This window comes from Medicago sativa, chromosome 5, assembly GCF_051527215.1.
Source record: "Medicago sativa cultivar Bolivia chromosome 5, Bolivia_mono, whole genome shotgun sequence".
Classification (NCBI taxonomy): Eukaryota; Viridiplantae; Streptophyta; class Magnoliopsida; order Fabales; family Fabaceae; genus Medicago; species Medicago sativa.
In genome coordinates, this window is record NC_140753.1 from 70,296,102 (window position 1) to 70,315,426 (window position 19,325).

The 19,325-nt window shown below is 34.5% G+C and overlaps 1 protein-coding gene across 1 annotated transcript; it reads right to left on the reverse strand.

Annotated features, from left to right (window-relative positions):
• Nucleotides 1-126: 126 nt before the first annotated feature.
• LOC146924499 (uncharacterized) lies at nt 127-18,883 on the reverse strand. The gene is made up of 2 exons (XM_085711865.1): nt 18,318-18,883; nt 127-442 (listed from the first exon to the last, which is right to left on the reverse strand). The coding sequence occupies exons 1-2, from the start codon at nt 18,881-18,883 to the stop codon at nt 127-129; spliced, it is 882 nt and encodes a 293-aa protein (XP_085567991.1).
• Between the last annotated feature and the right edge of the window lie 442 nt (nt 18,884-19,325).

Genomic DNA, 19,325 nt, shown 5'->3' on the forward strand with positions numbered 1-19,325 from the left:
TTTCGGTTCAGGAATGTGATTGGTGTCAACAGTTTTAGCATAGGTATCGACTGGATTTGGAGGTTGATTGGTCAAAGGAGTTCCCATGTTTTTACGTGCTAGTGTAGTCTTGCCAGGCTTTGTTGGTCATGTGGGGACAATTGGAGATGGGTTAAAATTTGAGTCAAAGGTTTGGTCATGATGGCTGTCATCACTGCGCCGTCTTTTTGGCTCATGATTACTGGAACCAGCGCGTGCAATATCTGTGGGTTTAGGGCGTAGGGGAAGCTTAGAGCTTTGTGGGCCAGGCTTGGCTTTTTGTGAGGAATTTGATAAAGCACTAAAACGATTGCTTTTGTGGGTAACGGTTTTTGGTGGATTTAAGGTTGAATTGATTGGTGTTTTCTTTTTCCTAGTTACTAACAACCAATCACCATGAAGCTCCTTATTTCCCTCATTAATACTAATTATTTTCCCATTATCAGGTGACAAAATAATAGGAGGTGTAGTTATGTTGTTACTGTTTTGGGAGGCCAGCATTGAATGTGTATGATTGTGTTGATCAGATCTTTGGGAACCTTCATGATTGCTTGCGGCGGTGGCTGGTTGTGGTTGCGTGTAACACCCCGTTTTCCCAACGTAAAAATTACATAATTAAAAATCAGAGTAATTCCACTTTAAACGGAATACTACACTTCTTAAAAATTCATAAACTGAATAAATAACAATTTATTCTTCAAAATCATTTAACATAAGTAATTCAAAACTTCACAGCGGAATTAGTTCATTCAACATAAAAAAGTCTTTGCCATGCAGGCCTCATCAGAAAATCTCATAAGTCTTAGTTCAATATTTATTCATAAAAGTTCATAAACAATACATAAGGAATAGAAGTCAAGTCAAGTCCCATCCCGTTACGTATCAGAGCACCTAGACACACATGTGAGGAGTCCACTCACGACGCCTCTAATCTTGATTACCTGCAAGTTACCCATACGAAGAGCAACATTTCCAAGCAGAGGGGTGAGATTTCTCAAACAATAATATAAAGCATATAAATCATGTAAAGTACATTCAACAACTTAAACATCCTATAATTCATTAATCATATCTAGCAACTTAAACTTCCTTAACTAGTATCATTATTCTTCCTACAATAGTCATATGCTTCATATTATATCATCATATAAATATCATCACATATCTACAAATATTAGTCATAAGCATTATCATATATTCCTTTTAATCATAGCATCTTAATCATAGACATAAACATCATCATATAACATCAAGTACTAATCATAACCATAATCATCAAATCATAATCATCAACTCATAAACAAACATCATCATCAAAACAATCATGAACATCAACAACAATAATCATTTAGCATCTTATAATCATCATAACAGCTTCTTAATCAAACTCATAATCGACTTCATAATCATAGTCATAAACAACTTCATGATCGACTCGACTCTTGACTTGACAATGCGACTCAACTCGACTATGCAACTCTTATCATCTTAAATCATCTTGAGTCATCATGAAAATGCAAATGCATGTGGTACCAATCTAGGGCATAAGCCCTCGTCGCTTGTGAGCATAAATATACTCCTAGGGCATAAGCCCTCGTCGCTATTGAGCATAAATATACTCCTAGGGCATAAGCCCTCGTCCCTATTTGAGCAAAAGCTCCTAGGGCATGAGCCTTTGTCTCTGGTTGAGCATAAGCTCCATCGTCGTGGTTGAGCAAAAACTCCAGGGCATGAGCCCTCATCTTTAAATGAGTATGCATGGACTCAACATCTTACGTCTTAGAAACTTCATGAACATCTATGACATCTTAACAACTTGACGACTTCATAACGACTCGACGACTTAACAACTTCATATCATCTTAACGTCTTAACATCTTAACATCTTAGCATCATGACAACATATGGATCACATAAATAATTCATGTCATATCATAATATAACAATATCAAATGATAATAAACAACATCTTAAAACATCATATTCATCAATCATAAACAACATCATATAACATCATATTTAAACATCAACAATAATTCACTATGTATCTTTGTAAAAACATAATAAATTATCCACAACATATTTTCATGTCAAACCAAAGCTACTGGAAAGGTATCACAAATATCAACAACTTTCATGTTTACAACAAAGATCAATTCAAAACAGAAACATATGAACAAAACGCAAAAACATGAAACAGAGAATGTTGTCACCGTACAATTTTCCTAAGACCTCCATGTAGTTTTTTCATCATAACTCAAAGACCAAACATCATTTTCACGTCAACCCAAAGCCACTAGAAAGCTAACAAAATTGTCTAAAACTTTCATGTTTATGCCTAAGACCAGTTCTGTACCGATCAATATCAGTTTTCATTTTAAATTCGGAAAAGTTGTGCTGAAAGTCCATAAAAATTCACTGTGACCTACGTGCAGTAATTTGACCATAACTCAAGTTCTATATATCTTTTTGACGTGAGACCAACGACATTAGAAAGCTAACATCCATACCTACAACTTTCGTGTTTACACCTAAGACCAATTCCACACCGATCAATACAGGTTTTAATATCAAAATTCAAGCAGAATGCAGATTTTCTCCAAGTTTCACCTAATCTCATGGTTCTAACCTCAAAACTACTTCCAATAATCATCATATGGATTATCTAAGGTCTGTACATAATTTCTACATCAATTCAACAAGTTTTCATCATCTAATCATCAAAACTCTCTCAAAACCCTAATTCTCAAATTCTCACAAACTCTCCCCAACTTGTTAGATGTAATCTAATGATTTAACAACTTAATATTAATGCAAGATAGTTTCACCCTCACCTTAGATTAATTCCTGAATCAGCAGCAACGTTCTTCTTTCCTAAGGTTTTCTCCTTTTCTCTTGACTTCTCTCTTCTCTTCTCTTCTCTTCTTTCTTGTTCTCCTCTTTTCCAAAAAGCGGTTTAAGGTAAACTCTTTCTAACTTAAGCTTCTCTATTTATAATATTAAAATATTCTTTCCAAATCTATTTAGGCTCAACAACTTATTCTTCTTTCTATTCTAACCCCCAATTCCACTCACACTAATAATCCTCATAATCTTATTTATTTCTAAATTAAATATATCTCTCCCCCACTTAATAATAATAATACACCAAAAACAAATATATCTCTAACAAATAACAAATATATTTCTACACAAAATAACAAATATATCTATAACAAATATATTTCTACACCAAATAACAAATATATCTCTAACAAATAACAAATATATATTATTCTAGTAAATACGAACATATAACATAACAAAATATCACTCATCAAAATAAATCGACTAAATCATAAAAAGACATCTAATCTCAAAACTACCTCCAAATCTACTTACTCTAATAATTCTCATATTCTAATAAATAATAGAATAATGCCACATAATAAAATACTAACACCTCATATAAATAAATAAATCACATAAATAGACTCTAACTTAATAAAAATAATTAAATAAAAAGGAGGGTGTTACAACTCTCCCCAACTTAAAAGAATTTCGTCCTCGAAATTCAAGCACAATAAAAAATAAATTTAGTCATTACTTCTTCAAACAAAACACAAAAACCACATCAAGTTAGTCAGTTAAACATGATCACATAAAAACATAACTACTAACTAGAAAACATGACGACACGACACAACGACTCATCTACTTGGCCGGACGGACCGACCTGCTCTGATACCAATTGTAACACCCCGTTTTCCCAACGTAAAAATTTCATAATTAAAAATCAGAGTAATTCCACTTTAAACGGAATGCTACACTTCTTAAAAATTCATAAACTGAATAAATAACAATTTATTCTTCAAAATCATTTAACATAAGTAATTCAAAACTTCGCAGCGGAATTAGTTCATTCAACATAAAAAAGTCTTTGCCATGCAGGCCTCATCAGAAAATCTCATAAGTCTTAGTTCAATATTTATTCATAAAAGTTCATAAACAATACATAAGGAATAGAAGTCAAGTCAAGTCCCATCCCGTTACGTATCACAGCACCTAGACACACATGTGAGGAGTCCACTCACGACGCCTCTAATCTTGATTACCTGCAAGTTACCCATACGAAGAGCAACATTTCCAAGCAGAGGGGTGAGATTTCTCAAACAATAATATAAAGCATATAAATCATGTAAAGTACATTCAACAACTTAAACATCCTATAATTCATTAATCATATCTAGCAACTTAAACTTCCTTAACTAATATCATTATTCTTCCTACAATAGTCATATGCTTCATATTATATCATCATATAAATATCATCACATATCTACAAATATTAGTCATAAGCATTATCATATATTCCTTTTAATCATAGCATCTTAATCATAGACATAAACATCATCATATAACATCAAGTACTAATCATAACCATAATCATCAAATCATAATCATCAACTCATAAACAAACATCATCATCAAAACAATCATGAACATCAACAACAATAATCATTTAGCATCTTATAATCATCATAACAGCTTCTTAATCAAACTCATAATCGACTTCATAATCATAGTCATAAACAACTTCATGATCGACTCGACTCTTGACTTGACAATGCGACTCAACTCGACTATGCAACTCTTATCATCTTAAATCATCTTGAGTCATCATGAAAATGCAAATGCATGTGGTACCAATCTAGGGCATAAGCCCTCGTCGCTTGTGAGCATAAATATACTCCTAGGGCATAAGCCCTCGTCGCTATTGAGCATAAATATACTCCTAGGGCATAAGCCCTCGTCGCTATTTGAACAAAAGCTCCTAGGGCATGAGCCCTTGTCTCTGGTTGAGCATAAGCTCCATCGTCGTGGTTGAGCAAAAACTCCAGGGCATGAGCCCTCATCTTTAAATGAGTATGCATGGACTCAACATCTTACGTCTTAGAAACTTCATGAACATCTATGACATCTTAACAACTTGACGACTTCATAACGACTCGACGACTTAACAACTTCATATCATCTTAACGTCTTAACATCTTAACATCTTAGCATCATGACAACATGTAACAACCCGTTCTCAAACAACGTAATATTAATAAATAAAATCAGAGTAATCACACAACGGAGTGTCACACTACTTTTCAAAATTTCATAAATAGAAAATATCTAATTATTTAAATACCAACATTTAGAATATCTTAATAAACTGCAGCGGAATAGTTCTTTAAAAATATAATTTCAACCAAATCCTACGTCAACGAAATTATTGGCACAAAGGCCTCAACGTAATAGACATTATCCTCAACAATAATAAATCCAACAACGAGGTCTTTTCAAAATATGATACATAAAAGAAATGAAGAAGACATTCGCGACGATCCCCATCCTAATATGTATCAGAGCCCTAGACACTTGAGTCAATCAACCTACAAGCCATCATTACCTGCACATTACCCACGGTCGAGGCAACATATACGCAGAAGGGGTGAGAAACTTATCCAATAATAATAATATATAATTCATCAAATTAATGAAAATAACAACAGTTCAACAACAAGCATTATCAAGTTCATATATACATATAACTCAGCATCATATTCATTTTCAACTGCATTAAACAACATCTACCACAACACCAACGTCATTATCAACAAAGAACACCAACTCGACTATGCAACATCATCAACTTAACATCATTTAGTAAGGATAACGCATCCTACCACATCTTAGTCATCAACAACATATATATTCATCATTATATAACATCAATTAATATCATCCATTAACGTCAGAACAACAACAACAACATCATCAAGAACAACAATAACAACAAATTCGTTATCAATAACGACACCGACAACTCGACAATGCAACGACGACAACGACAACAACGACAACTCGACAATGCAATGACAACACGACAACTAATGCATCATGCATGTGGTACCAATCTACACGCGTTGAATGCTAAGCATTCCAGGGCATAAGCCCCCAACAGTTTGGATGGTTAAAGCATCCCAGGGCATAAGCCCCCAACAAGTGAATGATAAACATTCCAGGGCATAAGCCCCCAACGAGTTGAATGATGAACATTCCAGGGCATAAGCCCCCAACGGTTGAATGATAAACATTCCAGGGCATGAGCCCCCAACAGATGTGAGTATGCAATTGGACTCAACTTGTGTATATCAACATACAACTTCAACAACGACTACAACAACAACTTATGTGCCTAAAACATTTATGACACACTCCCCAACTTCGACATCAGATGATACAACGACATCAACAACGGAAATCAACAACATAGCATATATATAAATCAATTACATTCATCTCAAAGTCTAAAACATCCTTCAAAAGCAATTAAGTTTTGATCAATATCACAAATACTCATAAAACATCTCAACTAAGTCCCTAACACTTAAGTTTGAAGTTGGGAAACCAACCATAAGTTTTGGACTAACTTGGGAATAGTTATGCTAAGTTTTCTTAAATTTTTCTGAAGACCCACCTGGACTATTTTTATCATAACTCAAAATCTACAAGTCTTTTCCACTCCAACCCAAGGCCATTATAAAGCTAACTTAATTGTCTACAACTTTCATGTTTACATCAAAAGGCAATTCAAAACAGAAATGGGTGAAAAAGCACAAAAAACGCAGAAACCAAAGTTCTGTCAGCACGAAGGAAACAGAACGTTGGCACGGCCCGTGCCATGCACGGCACGGCCGTGCTCGATTGACAGCACAGCTTTTTCTTCGTTTTTTCCGTTTTCACCATTTTGCGCATAAAATTCAAACCGTTAAGCGGATTTCAGTGCCGTTTTCGCCTACACGCTCCTGACATTTCCCTCTATCATAATCTACAGAAACATTCAATTTTCCACCACTCAAAAAAATCGATTTTCCAAACCTCACATAATCACTTGTCTGTAGAACATTCAGACACCGACGTTTCAATCGAAATTCCCAATTTTCAATCCTTGATTACCCAAAATACGTTTCAACAGAAGTTTTCAGGTTCAATTAGGCAATATAGCAATCAAATAACATAGAAACATGCATCAACAACACAATTCATCATATTATAGCAATTAACCTAAAACTTTCTAACCCTAATACCAAAACACCACAATCATCAAAAATCAGAATTATACATATTATTAGTGAAAGGAATCCCACCCTTACCTTATCTCAGCAAATTCTACAGCAAAAACGGTTGGATTCTCTCTTCCTAGCTCTTCTCCTAGCTTTCTCTTGGTTCTTCTCCTCTTTCTCTCCAAAAACCAGTTTTTCTAATGTTTGTACGTGAAAATGTTTCTATATCTTTTTCTTTCTTTTACTCCCAAAAATATAACTCTTTTCTTTTCTCACTTAACTCCCTTAATTTCTATTTAATTTCTACTTAATTCCCATTAACCAAAAATAAATACTAATTCTACCTATTTCTATTTCTCCTATTATTTCCACAAATAATAAAGTCATATTCATTTAAATAATATACAACTACATAAATCATATATTTCACATAAAATCACATATAGATATAACAAATAAAATTATATAAAAATACTCACACATCTACTAAAATATTAGAACAAAAATGGGGCGTTACAACTCTCCCCAACTTAGAGAATTTCGTCCTCGAAATATTACCTCAAGCAAACAACTCAGGATATGATTCTTGCATTTTACTCTCCAACTCCCAAGTAAGGCTTTCACCAGTTGCTCCTCCCCAAACAACTCTCACTAGAGGTATCTCTTTACCTCTCAACGTCTTCACCTTGCGATCATCAATCCTCAAAGGTAAAGTCTCCACGGTAAGATTTTCTCTAACTTGCACATCATCTATAGGAATAACATGTGAAGGATCCGCTACATACTTCCGAAGTTGCGACACATGAAACACATCATGCAAGTTCGAAAGATGTGGTGGCAAACCAACTCTATAAGCCACCGTACCAATTCTCTCAGATATTTGATAAGGACCAATAAACTTCGGAGTCAACTTCTTGGACTTCAATGCACGACCCACACCGGTCATAGGAGTGACTCTCAAGAACACATGGTCACCCTCTTGAAACTCAAGGTCCTTCCTACGCTTGTCATGATAGCTCTTCTGTCGACTCTGCGACGCTTTCATATGCTCTCTTATCATCTTGACCTTCTCCGTAGTCTGCTGAACTATTTCAGGTCCCAACACGATACTTTCGCCCGACTCAAACCAACATAAAGGAGTCCTACACCTTCGACCATATAAAGCTTCGAAAGGTGCCATACCAATACTTGAATGGTAACTATTGTTGTACGTGAACTCTATCAATGGTAGGTGATTGTCCCAAGCTCCACCTTGCTCAAGTACACACACCCTCAACAAGTCTTCTAATGATTGAATCGTTCTTTCTGACTGACCATCTGTTTGCGGATGATAAGCCGAACTCAACTTCAACTGAGAGCCCAAAGCTTCTTGCAAGCTTTTCCAAAATCTCGAAGTGAACCTCGGATCTCTATCCGACACAATACTCGACGGGACACCATGCAACTTCACAATATTATGAATATAAATCTCCGCCAACTGAGCTACTGAATAAGTGATATTAATAGGAATAAAATGTGCCGACTTCGTCAATCTATCGACAACGACCCAAATGGCATCATGCCCTCTTTGAGTGTTTGGCAAACTCGTCACAAAATCCATGGAGATGCTATCCCATTTCCATTCCGGCACATCTAATGGTGTCAACAAACCAGCAGGCTTCTGATGTTCAACTTTCGATTTCTGACAAGTCAAACAAGCATATACAAATTGTGCGACATCTCGCTTCAACCCAGACCACCAAAACAGTTTCTTCAAGTCGTGGTACATCTTTGTAGCTCCCGGATGGATACTCAAGCTACTTTTGTGACTTTCTTCTAAAATCAACTTTTTCAATTCATTATTATCAGGGATACAAATCCTGCCTCGGAATCTCAACACTCCTTGATCATCAACCTGAAAATCACCATCTGCAGTCTGATTACTGGCAACCATTAAGTCTACAAATTTCACATCAACCTCCTGGGCTTCTTTTATACTCTTCAAGAACTCATTATTAATTTTTAACATACCCAACTGCACACTCTGAGGTGCCAATTCACAAACAAGACTTAAGTCTCTAAACTGTTCCAGCAATTCAAATTCTTTCACCATCATAGCCGACATGTGCAACGTTTTCCTACTCAAGGGATCTGCAACCACATTAGCTTTACCCGGATGGTAATTCAAGCCAAAATCATAATCTTTCAACAACTCTAGCCACCTTCTCTGCCTCATATTTAACTCCTTTTGATCAAATAAATATTTCAGACTTTTATGATCACTAAACACTTCAAATCTGGAACCGTACAAATAGTGTCTCCAAATTTTCAACACAAAAACCACAGCAGCCAACTCTAAATCATGCGTAGGGTAATTCTTCTCATGAATTCTCAACTGTCTAGAAGCATAAGCCACTACCTTACCATCTTGCATAAGCACACCACCTAAGCCCAACTTGGACGCATCACAATATACAACAAAAGGTTTATCTGGCTCTGGCAAAATTAAAATTGGAGCCGTCGTCAATCTTCGCTTCAACTCATTGAAGTTATTCTCACACTGAGCATCCCACACAAAAGCTTTACCTTTACAGGTCAACTGAGTCAATGGAAGTGCCAACTTCGAAAATCCTTCGATAAATCTTCTGTAATAACCAGCCAAACCAAGAAAACTTCTAATCTCTGTAACTGACTGAGGAGTCTCCCGCTGTGATACCGCTTCAACCTTCGACGGGTCTACAGCAATACCACTACCAGAAATAATATGGCCAAGGAAACTTACTTCACTTAACCAGAACTCGCACTTTGATAGTTTTGCATACAACTTCTTTTCTTTCAGCACCTGCAACACAATCTTCAGATGTTCTGCATGCTCTTCTTCAGTCTTAGAATAAATCAAGATATCATCAATAAATACAACAACAAACTTATCCAGAAAAGCATGAAAAATTTTGTTCATATACTCCATGAACACACCAGGCGCATTAGTAACACCGAAAGGCATCACTTTATATTCATAGTGTCCATACCATGTCCTAAAGGCCGTCTTCTGCATATCTTCATCCTTCACCTTAATCTGATGATAACCTGACCTCAAGTCAATCTTGCTAAACACTCGAACACCCACTAATTGATCAATCAAGTCGTCAATTCTCGGAAGTGGATACCTATTCTTTATCGTCACTTTATTCAGCTGACGGTAATCTATGCACAATCTCATGCTACCCTCATTCTTCTTAACTAGCAACACAGGCGCTCCCCAAGGTGACACACTTGGTCTTATAAACTTCTTATCAAGCAAGTCTTCTAACTGTTTCTTCAACTCTACCAACTCTGAAGCTGACATACGGTAAGGAGCCATCGACACAGGCTTCGTACCCGACAGAAGATCAATTGAAAATTCAACCTCCCTCTCTGGTGGCACGTCTGGAATCTCATCAGGAAAACCTTCAGGAAATTCATTCACAACGGCAATCTATCAATTACCGACTGATTTTCCACAGACAAATAAGCCATTAAAGAAAACATCAAGTCTCCATCATGTTCTAACTGCTTCAGCTGCTTAGTAGTCCAAAACCCCGCTCAACTTTCTTCTTCAGCAGAAGAAAAATACACCGACTTACTAAAACAATTAATATGAACATGGTTGTACTCCAACCAGTTCATACTAAGGATTGCACAACAAACAACAAACAACAATCAGGACAACAAGGACAATACAAAATTGTCACACAACACTACTAGGCTCGACACGACTCTACTTGTAACGCCCTCCTTTTTATTTAATTATTTTTATTAAGTTAGAGTCTATTTATGTGATTTATTTATTTATATGAGGTGTTAGTATTTTATTATGTGGCATTATTCTATTATTTATTAGAATATGAGAATTATTAGAGTAAGTAGATTTGGAGGTAGTTTTGAGATTAGATGTCTTTTTATGATTTAGTCGATTTATTTTGATGAGTGATATTTTGTTATGTTATATGTTGGTATTTACTAGAATAATATATATATATATATATATATATATATATATATATATATATATATATATATTTGTTATTTGTTAGAGATATATTTGTTATTTGGTATAGAAATATATTTGTTAGAGATATATTTGTTATTTGGTATAGAAATATATTTGTTATTTGTTAGAGATATATTTGTTATTTGATGTAGAAATATATTTGTTATTTGTTAGAGATATATTTGTTATTTGGTGTAGAAATATATTTGTTATTTGTGAGAGATATATTTAATTTAGAAATAAATAAGATTATGAGGATTATTAGTGTGAGTTGAATTGGGGGTTAGAATAGAAAGAAGAATAAGTTGTTGGGCCTAAATAGATTTGGGAAGAATATTTTAGTATATTATAAATAGAGAAGCTTAGGTTAGAAAGAGTTTACCTTAAACCGCTTTTTGGAAAAGAGGAGAACAAGAAAGAAGAGAAGAGAGAAGAGAAGAGGAGAAGACCTTAGGAAAGAAGAACGCTGCTGCTGATTCAGGAATTAATCTAAGGTGAGGGTGAGACTATCTTGCATTAATATTAAGTTGTTAAATCATTAGATTACATCTAACAAGTTTGGGAGAGTTTGTGAGAATTTGAGAATTAGGGTTTTGAGAGAGATTTGATGATTAGATGATGAAAACTTGTTGAATTGTTGTAGAAATTGTGTACATACCTTAGATAATCCATAGGATAATTATTGGAAGTAGTTTTGAGGTTAGAACCATGAGATTAGGTGAAACTTGGAGAAAATCTGCATTTTGCCCGAATTTTGATATTAAAACTGGAATTGATCGGTGCCGAATTTGTCTTAGGTGTAAACACGAAAGTTGTAGGTATGGATGTTAGCTTTCTAATGCCGTTGGTCTCACGTCAAAACGATATATAGAAATTGAGTTATGGTCAAATTACTGCACGTAGGTCACAGTGAATTTTTATGGACTTTCAGCACAACTTTTCCGAATTTAAAATGAAAACTGGTATTGATCGGTACAGAATTGGTCTTAGGCGTAAACATGAAAGTTTTAGATAATTTTGTTAGCTTTCTAGTGACTTTAGTTTGACGTGAAAATGATGTTTGGTCTTTGAGTTATGATTAAAATACTACAGGGAGGTCATAGCGAAATTGTACGATGACAGCATTCTCTGTTTCATGTTTTTGCGTTTTGTCATATGTTTCTGTTTTGAATTGATCTTTGTTGTAAACATGAAAGTTGTTGATATTTGTGATATCTTTCCAGTAGCTTTGGTTTGACATGAAAATATGTTGTGGATAATTTATTATGTTTTTACAAAGATACATAGTGAATTATTGTCGATGTTTAAATACGATGTTATATGAAGTTGTTTATGATTGATCAATATGATATTGATAAATATGCTTTATGTGATTCTTTTTGATGATTAAGTTGATATGATACATTTCTTTAATGATGATATGATATTCAAGCACTGTTATATGCTGTATTTGTCGCTGTTTGTTGTTGTTGAACCTTGATTTAATGTTATAAGTAAAGTGACGTGTTATAAATACATTAAGTAAATACTTATGATGTTTAAAGTTAGTGTAATGCATTCAATGATGATCATATGTTGTGAACTGTCCATACGTTGTCTATGTTGCTGTTGAGTTTTAGCGAAGATGTACAAGTCGGTCTAAGTTGTCATGATTTAAGAAGTTGTCCATTTTAATGGAATTGAATAAGATGTTCACGTTGTTGTCCAAGTTGTAGGAAGATTGTGTTATTGCATAGTCAGCGATGGGGGCTTAATGCCCGACAGGCTCTTGATGACCTTAGCGATGGGGGCTTAATGCCCGACAGGTCCAAATATGACCTTAGCGAAGGGGGCTTAATGCCCTGGTGGTACCACATGCATATTGAAGTTGTCGAAGTTGTCTAAGTTGTTGTTGAAGTTGTCTAAGTTGTTGTCGAAGTGGTCTAAGTTGTTGTTGAAGTTGTTGTTGCATTGTAGAGTCGTCATAACTTATATTTAATGATTATTTGATAAGTGATGTTCGATGATGATGTTTTGATTATGATTTAATGATGATGTTTGTTTAAGAAGTTGATTATGAACTTAATTATGAAATTGTTTTCGATAAATGATATGCTTTGATAATGATACTTATGTGAATTACATGATGATGCTTATGATTATATTTGGTGTTAGACGTTGATGTTTGTGATTAATATATGTGTTGATGTTTGTAATTAATATTTGATGATGTATGCTGATGTTTATGATTAGTAATTGATGTTATATGATGATGATGTTTATGTCTATAATTAAGATGATATAAGATGAAGTGTATAACTAATGTATGAGATTAATGATGCTAGTTAATGGAGTTTAAGATATGTTAATGATGTTTAAGTTGTTGAATGTACTTTATATGATTTATATGTTTAATATTTTTGTTTTGAGAAATCTCACCCCTCTGCTTGGAAATGTTGCTCTTCGTATGGGTAACTTGCAGGTAATCAAGATTAGAGGCGTCGTGAGTGGACTCCTCACATGTGTGTCTAGGTGCTCTGATACGTAACGGGATATGGGACTTGACTTTACTTCTATTCCTTACGTATTGTTTATGAACTTTTATGAATAAATATTGAACTAAGACTTATGAGATTTTCTGATGAGGCCTGCGTGCCAAAGATTTTTTATGTTGAAAGAACTAATTCCGCTGCGAAGTTTGAATTACTTATGTTAAATGATTTTGAAGAATAAATTGTTATTTATTCAGTTTATGAATTTTTAAGAAGTGTAGCATTCCGTTTAAAGTTGAATTACTCTGATTTTTAATTATGAAATTTTTAACGTTGGGAAAACGGGTGTTACACTACTAATTGGCCGGACGGACCGACTTGCTCTGATACCAATTGTAACACCCCGTTCTCCCAACAACGTAATAATAATTATTATAATCAGAGTAAACTATACAACGGAGTGTCACACTGCTAATCAAAATTTCATAAATAGAAATATCTATTTATTTAATTCCAACATTTAGAATATCTTAATAAACTGCAGCGGAATAGTTCTTTAAAAATATAATTTCAACCAAATCCTACGTCAACGAAATTATTGGCACAAAGGCCTCAACGTAATAGACATTATCCTCAACAATAATAAATCCAACAACGAGGTCTTTTCAAAATATGATACATAAAAGAAATGAAGAAGACATTCGCGACGATCCCCATCCTAATATGTATCAGAGCCCTAGACACTTGAGTCAATCAACCTACAAGCCATCATTACCTGCACATTACCCACGGTCGAGGCAACATATACGCAGAAGGGGTGAGAAACTTATCCAATAATAATAATATATAATTCATCAAATTAATGAAAATAACAACAGTTCAACAACAAGCATTATCAAGTTCATATATACATATAACTCAGCATCATATTCATTTTCAACTGCATTAAACAACATCTACCACAACACCAACGTCATTATCAACAAAGAACACCAACTCGACTATGCAACATCATCAACTTAACATCATTTAGTAAGGATAACGCATCCTACCACATCTTAGTCATCAACAACATATATATTCATCATTATATAACATCAATTAATATCATCCATTAACGTCAGAACAACAACAACAACATCATCAAGAACAACAATAACAACAAATTCGTTATCAATAACGACACCGACAACTCGACAATGCAACGACGACAACGACAACAACGACAACTCGACAATGCAATGACAACACGACAACTAATGCATCATGCATGTGGTACCAATCTACGCGCGTTGAATGCTAAGCATTCCAGGGCATAAGCCCCCAACAGTTTGGATGGTTAAAGCATCCCAGGGCATAAGCCCCCAACAGGTGAATGATAAACATTCCAGGGCATAAGCCCCCAACGAGTTGAATGATGAACATTCCAGGGCATAAGCCCCCAACGGTTGAATGATAAACATTCCAGGGCATGAGCCCCCAACAGATGTGAGTATGCAATTGGACTCAACTTGTGTATATCAACATACAACTTCAACAACGACTACAACAACAACTTATGTGCCTAAAACATTTATGACACACTCCCCAACTTCGACATCAGATGATACAACGACATCAACAACGGAAATCAACAACATAGCATATATATAAATCAATTACATTCATCTCAAAGTCTAAAACATCCTTCAAAAGCAATTAAGTTTTGATCAATATCACATAATCCAAATACTCATAAAACATCTCAACTAAGTCCCTAACACTTAAGTTTGAAGTTGGGAAACCAACCATAAGTTTTGGACTAACTTGGGAATAGTTATGCTAAGTTTTCTTAAATTTTTCTGAAGACCCACCTGGACTATTTTTACCATAACTCAAAATCTACAAGTCTTTTCCACTCCAACCCAAGGCCATTATAAAGCTAACTTAATTGTCTACAACTTTCATGTTTACATCAAAAGCCAATTCAAAACAGAAATGGGTGAAAAAGCACAAAAAACGCAGAAACCAAAGTTCTGTCAGCACGAAGGAAACAGAACGTTGGCACGGCCCGTGCCATGCACGGCACGGCCGTGCTCGATTGACAGCACAGCTTTTTCTTCGTTTTTTCCGTTTTCACCATTTTGCGCATAAAATTCAAACCGTTAAGCGGATTTCAGTGCCGTTTTCGCCTACACGCTCCTGACATTTCCCTCTATCATAATCTACAGAAACATTCAATTTTCCACCACTCAAAAAAATCGATTTTCCAAACCTCACATAATCACTTGTCTGTAGAACATTCAGACACCGACGTTTCAATCGAAATTCCCAATTTTCAATCCTTGATTACCCAAAATACGTTTCAACAGAAGTTTTCAGGTTCAATTAGGCAATATAGCAATCAAATAACATAGAAACATGCATCAACAACACAATTCATCATATTATAGCAATTAACCTAAAACTTTCTAACCCTAATACCAAAACACCACAATCATCAAAAATCAGAATTATACATATTATTAGTGAAAGGAATCCCACCCTTACCTTATCTCAGCAAATTCTACAGCAAAAACGGTTGGATTCTCTCTTCCTAGCTCTTCTCCTAGCTTTCTCTTGGTTCTTCTCCTCTTTCTCTCCAAAAACCAGTTTTTCTAATGTTTGTACGTGAAAATGTTTCTATCTCTTTTTCTTTCTTTTACTCCCAAAAATATAACTCTTTTCTTTTCTCACTTAACTCCCTTAATTTCTATTTAATTTCTACTTAATTCCCATTAACCAAAAATAAATACTAATTCTACCTATTTCTATTTCTCCTATTATTTCCACAAATAATAAAGTCATATTCATTTAAATAATATACAACTACATAAATCATATATTTCACATAAAATCACATATAGATATAACAAATAAAATTATATAAAAATACTCACACATCTACTAAAATATTAGAACAAAAATGGGGCGTTACACAACATATGGATCACATAAATAATTCATGTCATATCATAATATAACAATATCAAATGATAATAAACAACATCTTAAAACATCATATTCATCAATCATAAACAACATCATATAACATCATATTTAAACATCAACAATAATTCACTATGTATCTTTGTAAAAACATAATAAATTATCCACAACATATTTTCATGTCAAACCAAAGCTACTGGAAAGGTATCACAAATATCAACAACTTTCATGTTTACAACAAAGATCAATTCAAAATAGAAACATATGAACAAAACGCAAAAACATGAAACAGAGAATGTTGTCACCGTAAAATTTTGTTAAGACCTCCCTGTAGTATTTTCATCATAACTCAAAGACCAAACATCATTTTCACGTCAACCTAAAGCCACTAGAAAGCTAACAAAATTGTCTAAAACTTTCATGTTTACGCCTAAGACCAGTTCTGTACCGATCAATACCAGTTTTCATTTTAAATTCGGAAAAGTTGTTCTGAAAGTCCATAAAAATTCACTGTGACCTACGTGCAGTAATTTGACCATAACTCAAGTTCTATATATCGTTTTGACGTGAGACCAACGGCATTAGAAAGCTAACATCCATACCTACAACTTTCATGTTTACACCTAAGACCAATTCTGCACCGATCAATACAGGTTTTAATATCAAAATTCGAGCAGAATGCAGATTTTCTCCAAGTTTCACCTAATCTCATGGTTCTAACCTCAAAACTACTTCCAATAATCATCCTATGGATTATCTAAGGTCTGTACACAATTTCTACATCAATTCAACAAGTTTTCATCATCTAATCATCAAAACTCTCTCAAAACTCTAATTCTCAAATTCTCACAAACTCTCCCCAACTTGTTAGATGTAATCTAATGATTTAACAACTTAATATTAATGCAAGATAGTCTCACTCTCACCTTAGATTAATTCCTGAATCAGCAACAGCGTTCTTCTTTCCTAAGGTCTTCTTCTCTTCTCTTGACTTCTCTCTTCTCTTCTCTTCTCTTCTTTCTTGTTATCCTCTTTTCCAAAAAGCGGTTTAAGGTAAACTCTTTCTAACCTAAGCTTCTCTATTTATAATACTAAAATATTCTTTCCAAATCTATTTAGGCCCAACAACTTATTCTTCTTTCTATTCTAACCCCCAATTCCACTCACACTAATAATCCTCATAATCTTATTTATTTCTAAATTAAATATATCTCTCCCCCACTTAATAATAATAATACACCAATAACAAATATATCTCTAACAAATAACAAATATATTTCTACACCAAATAACAAATATATCTCTAACAAATAACAAATATATTTCTACACCAAATAACAAATATATCTCTAACAAATAACAAATATATATTATTCTAGTAAATAGCAACATATAACATAACAAAATATCACTCATCAAAATAAATCGACTAAATCATAAAAAGACTTCTAATCTCAAAACTACCTCCAAATCTACTTACTCTAATAATTCTCATATTCTAATAAATTCTAATAATTCTCATATTCTAATAAATAATAGAATAATGCCACATAATAAAATACTAACACCTCATATAAATAAATAAATCACATAAATAGACTCTAACTTAATAAAAATAATTAAATAAAAAGGAGGGCGTTACAGGGCGGCTTTGGGTGGTCGGCGGCGGTTGTTGTGGTGGTGCAATTTCGCCCTAGATGTCCGTAACAACCGCAATTGGTACAAATCAGATGCAGCCCTTCATATTGGACCTTATACCAGTGTCCATTAACCCAAATTTTTCCTACCACTGGGACAGTGAGATCAATTTCGACACAGACTCTTGCGAATTTTCCTCTTTCGACTTTCAGTGTGTTTGTATCAACTTTGATTGGTCGACCGATCGCAGAAGCCATGGCTAAAAGGAAGCTCTCATCGTAGTAAACAAGATTCAAACCTGGAAAGCGAACCCAGACAACGGTGCGATCAACTTTAGCATCTGGAGAGGCGAATTCTGGTGACCAGTGTGAAACTGCAAGACAATGATCAAATATGAGCCAGGGTCCACCAGTTATTACTTTTTCCTTGTCGGCTGCCAAATCAAATTTCACCATGTAGAAGCCGTTGTCATTGTCCATGATTTCAAACCCTCCTTGAAGCTTCCAAATTTTTTGTAAGCGATCTCTCATGGTATTGTATCCGTGGTTCTTTCCTAACAGCTTCACGACTATTGCATCTTTCCATGGTGTACAGAGTTCTTGAAAAACCTTTGGTTCCAGATAGACCTTGGGTAGCAGGCGGTTACCATCCTCCAATTCAATGCGGACAAGTTTCTTTTCGATCATGTCCTTTTTTCGCGGATTTGGATTTCTTGAGAAGATCCCAAGAGTTTGTCACGAAAGGAAAGCTTGGGGGTAGGGGGCTTTATGGATGTCGGTGGCTTTTTGGTGGTTTGTAGGTTGAAGTCACTTTGAGCGGAGAAGACAAAGTCAGAACTCATTGCACTCCACCAAATTGCAATTCCGAAAGGGTAAACAACTTAATTAATTAATGAAAAAGAAAGCGCAAGAATAGATTTTGATCTCATGAGCTTATAATAAAAGCTTAAACAATTTGTCTTGACAAGAAAAACAGATGATTGAAACCTTTGAAACGTGAAAAGAGTAAGCCAAAAAACAATTTTTTTTATAAGAAAAGAAAAAAAAAAAAGAGCATTGAATTTGACCAGTATTAGTAGCATTTTTCGGAAACAAATAATAAATGTCACAAATGTACATTACCAAACGA

Coding starts and splice junctions, on each gene's coding strand:
- LOC146924499 (XM_085711865.1), bottom strand. CDS start 18,883: ATGATCGAAAAGAAACTTGTCCGCATTGAATTGGAGGATGGTAACCGC. Junction 443..18,317: donor ATTTGGGTTAATGGACACTG/GTATAAGGTCCA, acceptor GAAAATAATTAG/TATTAATGAGGGAAATAAGG.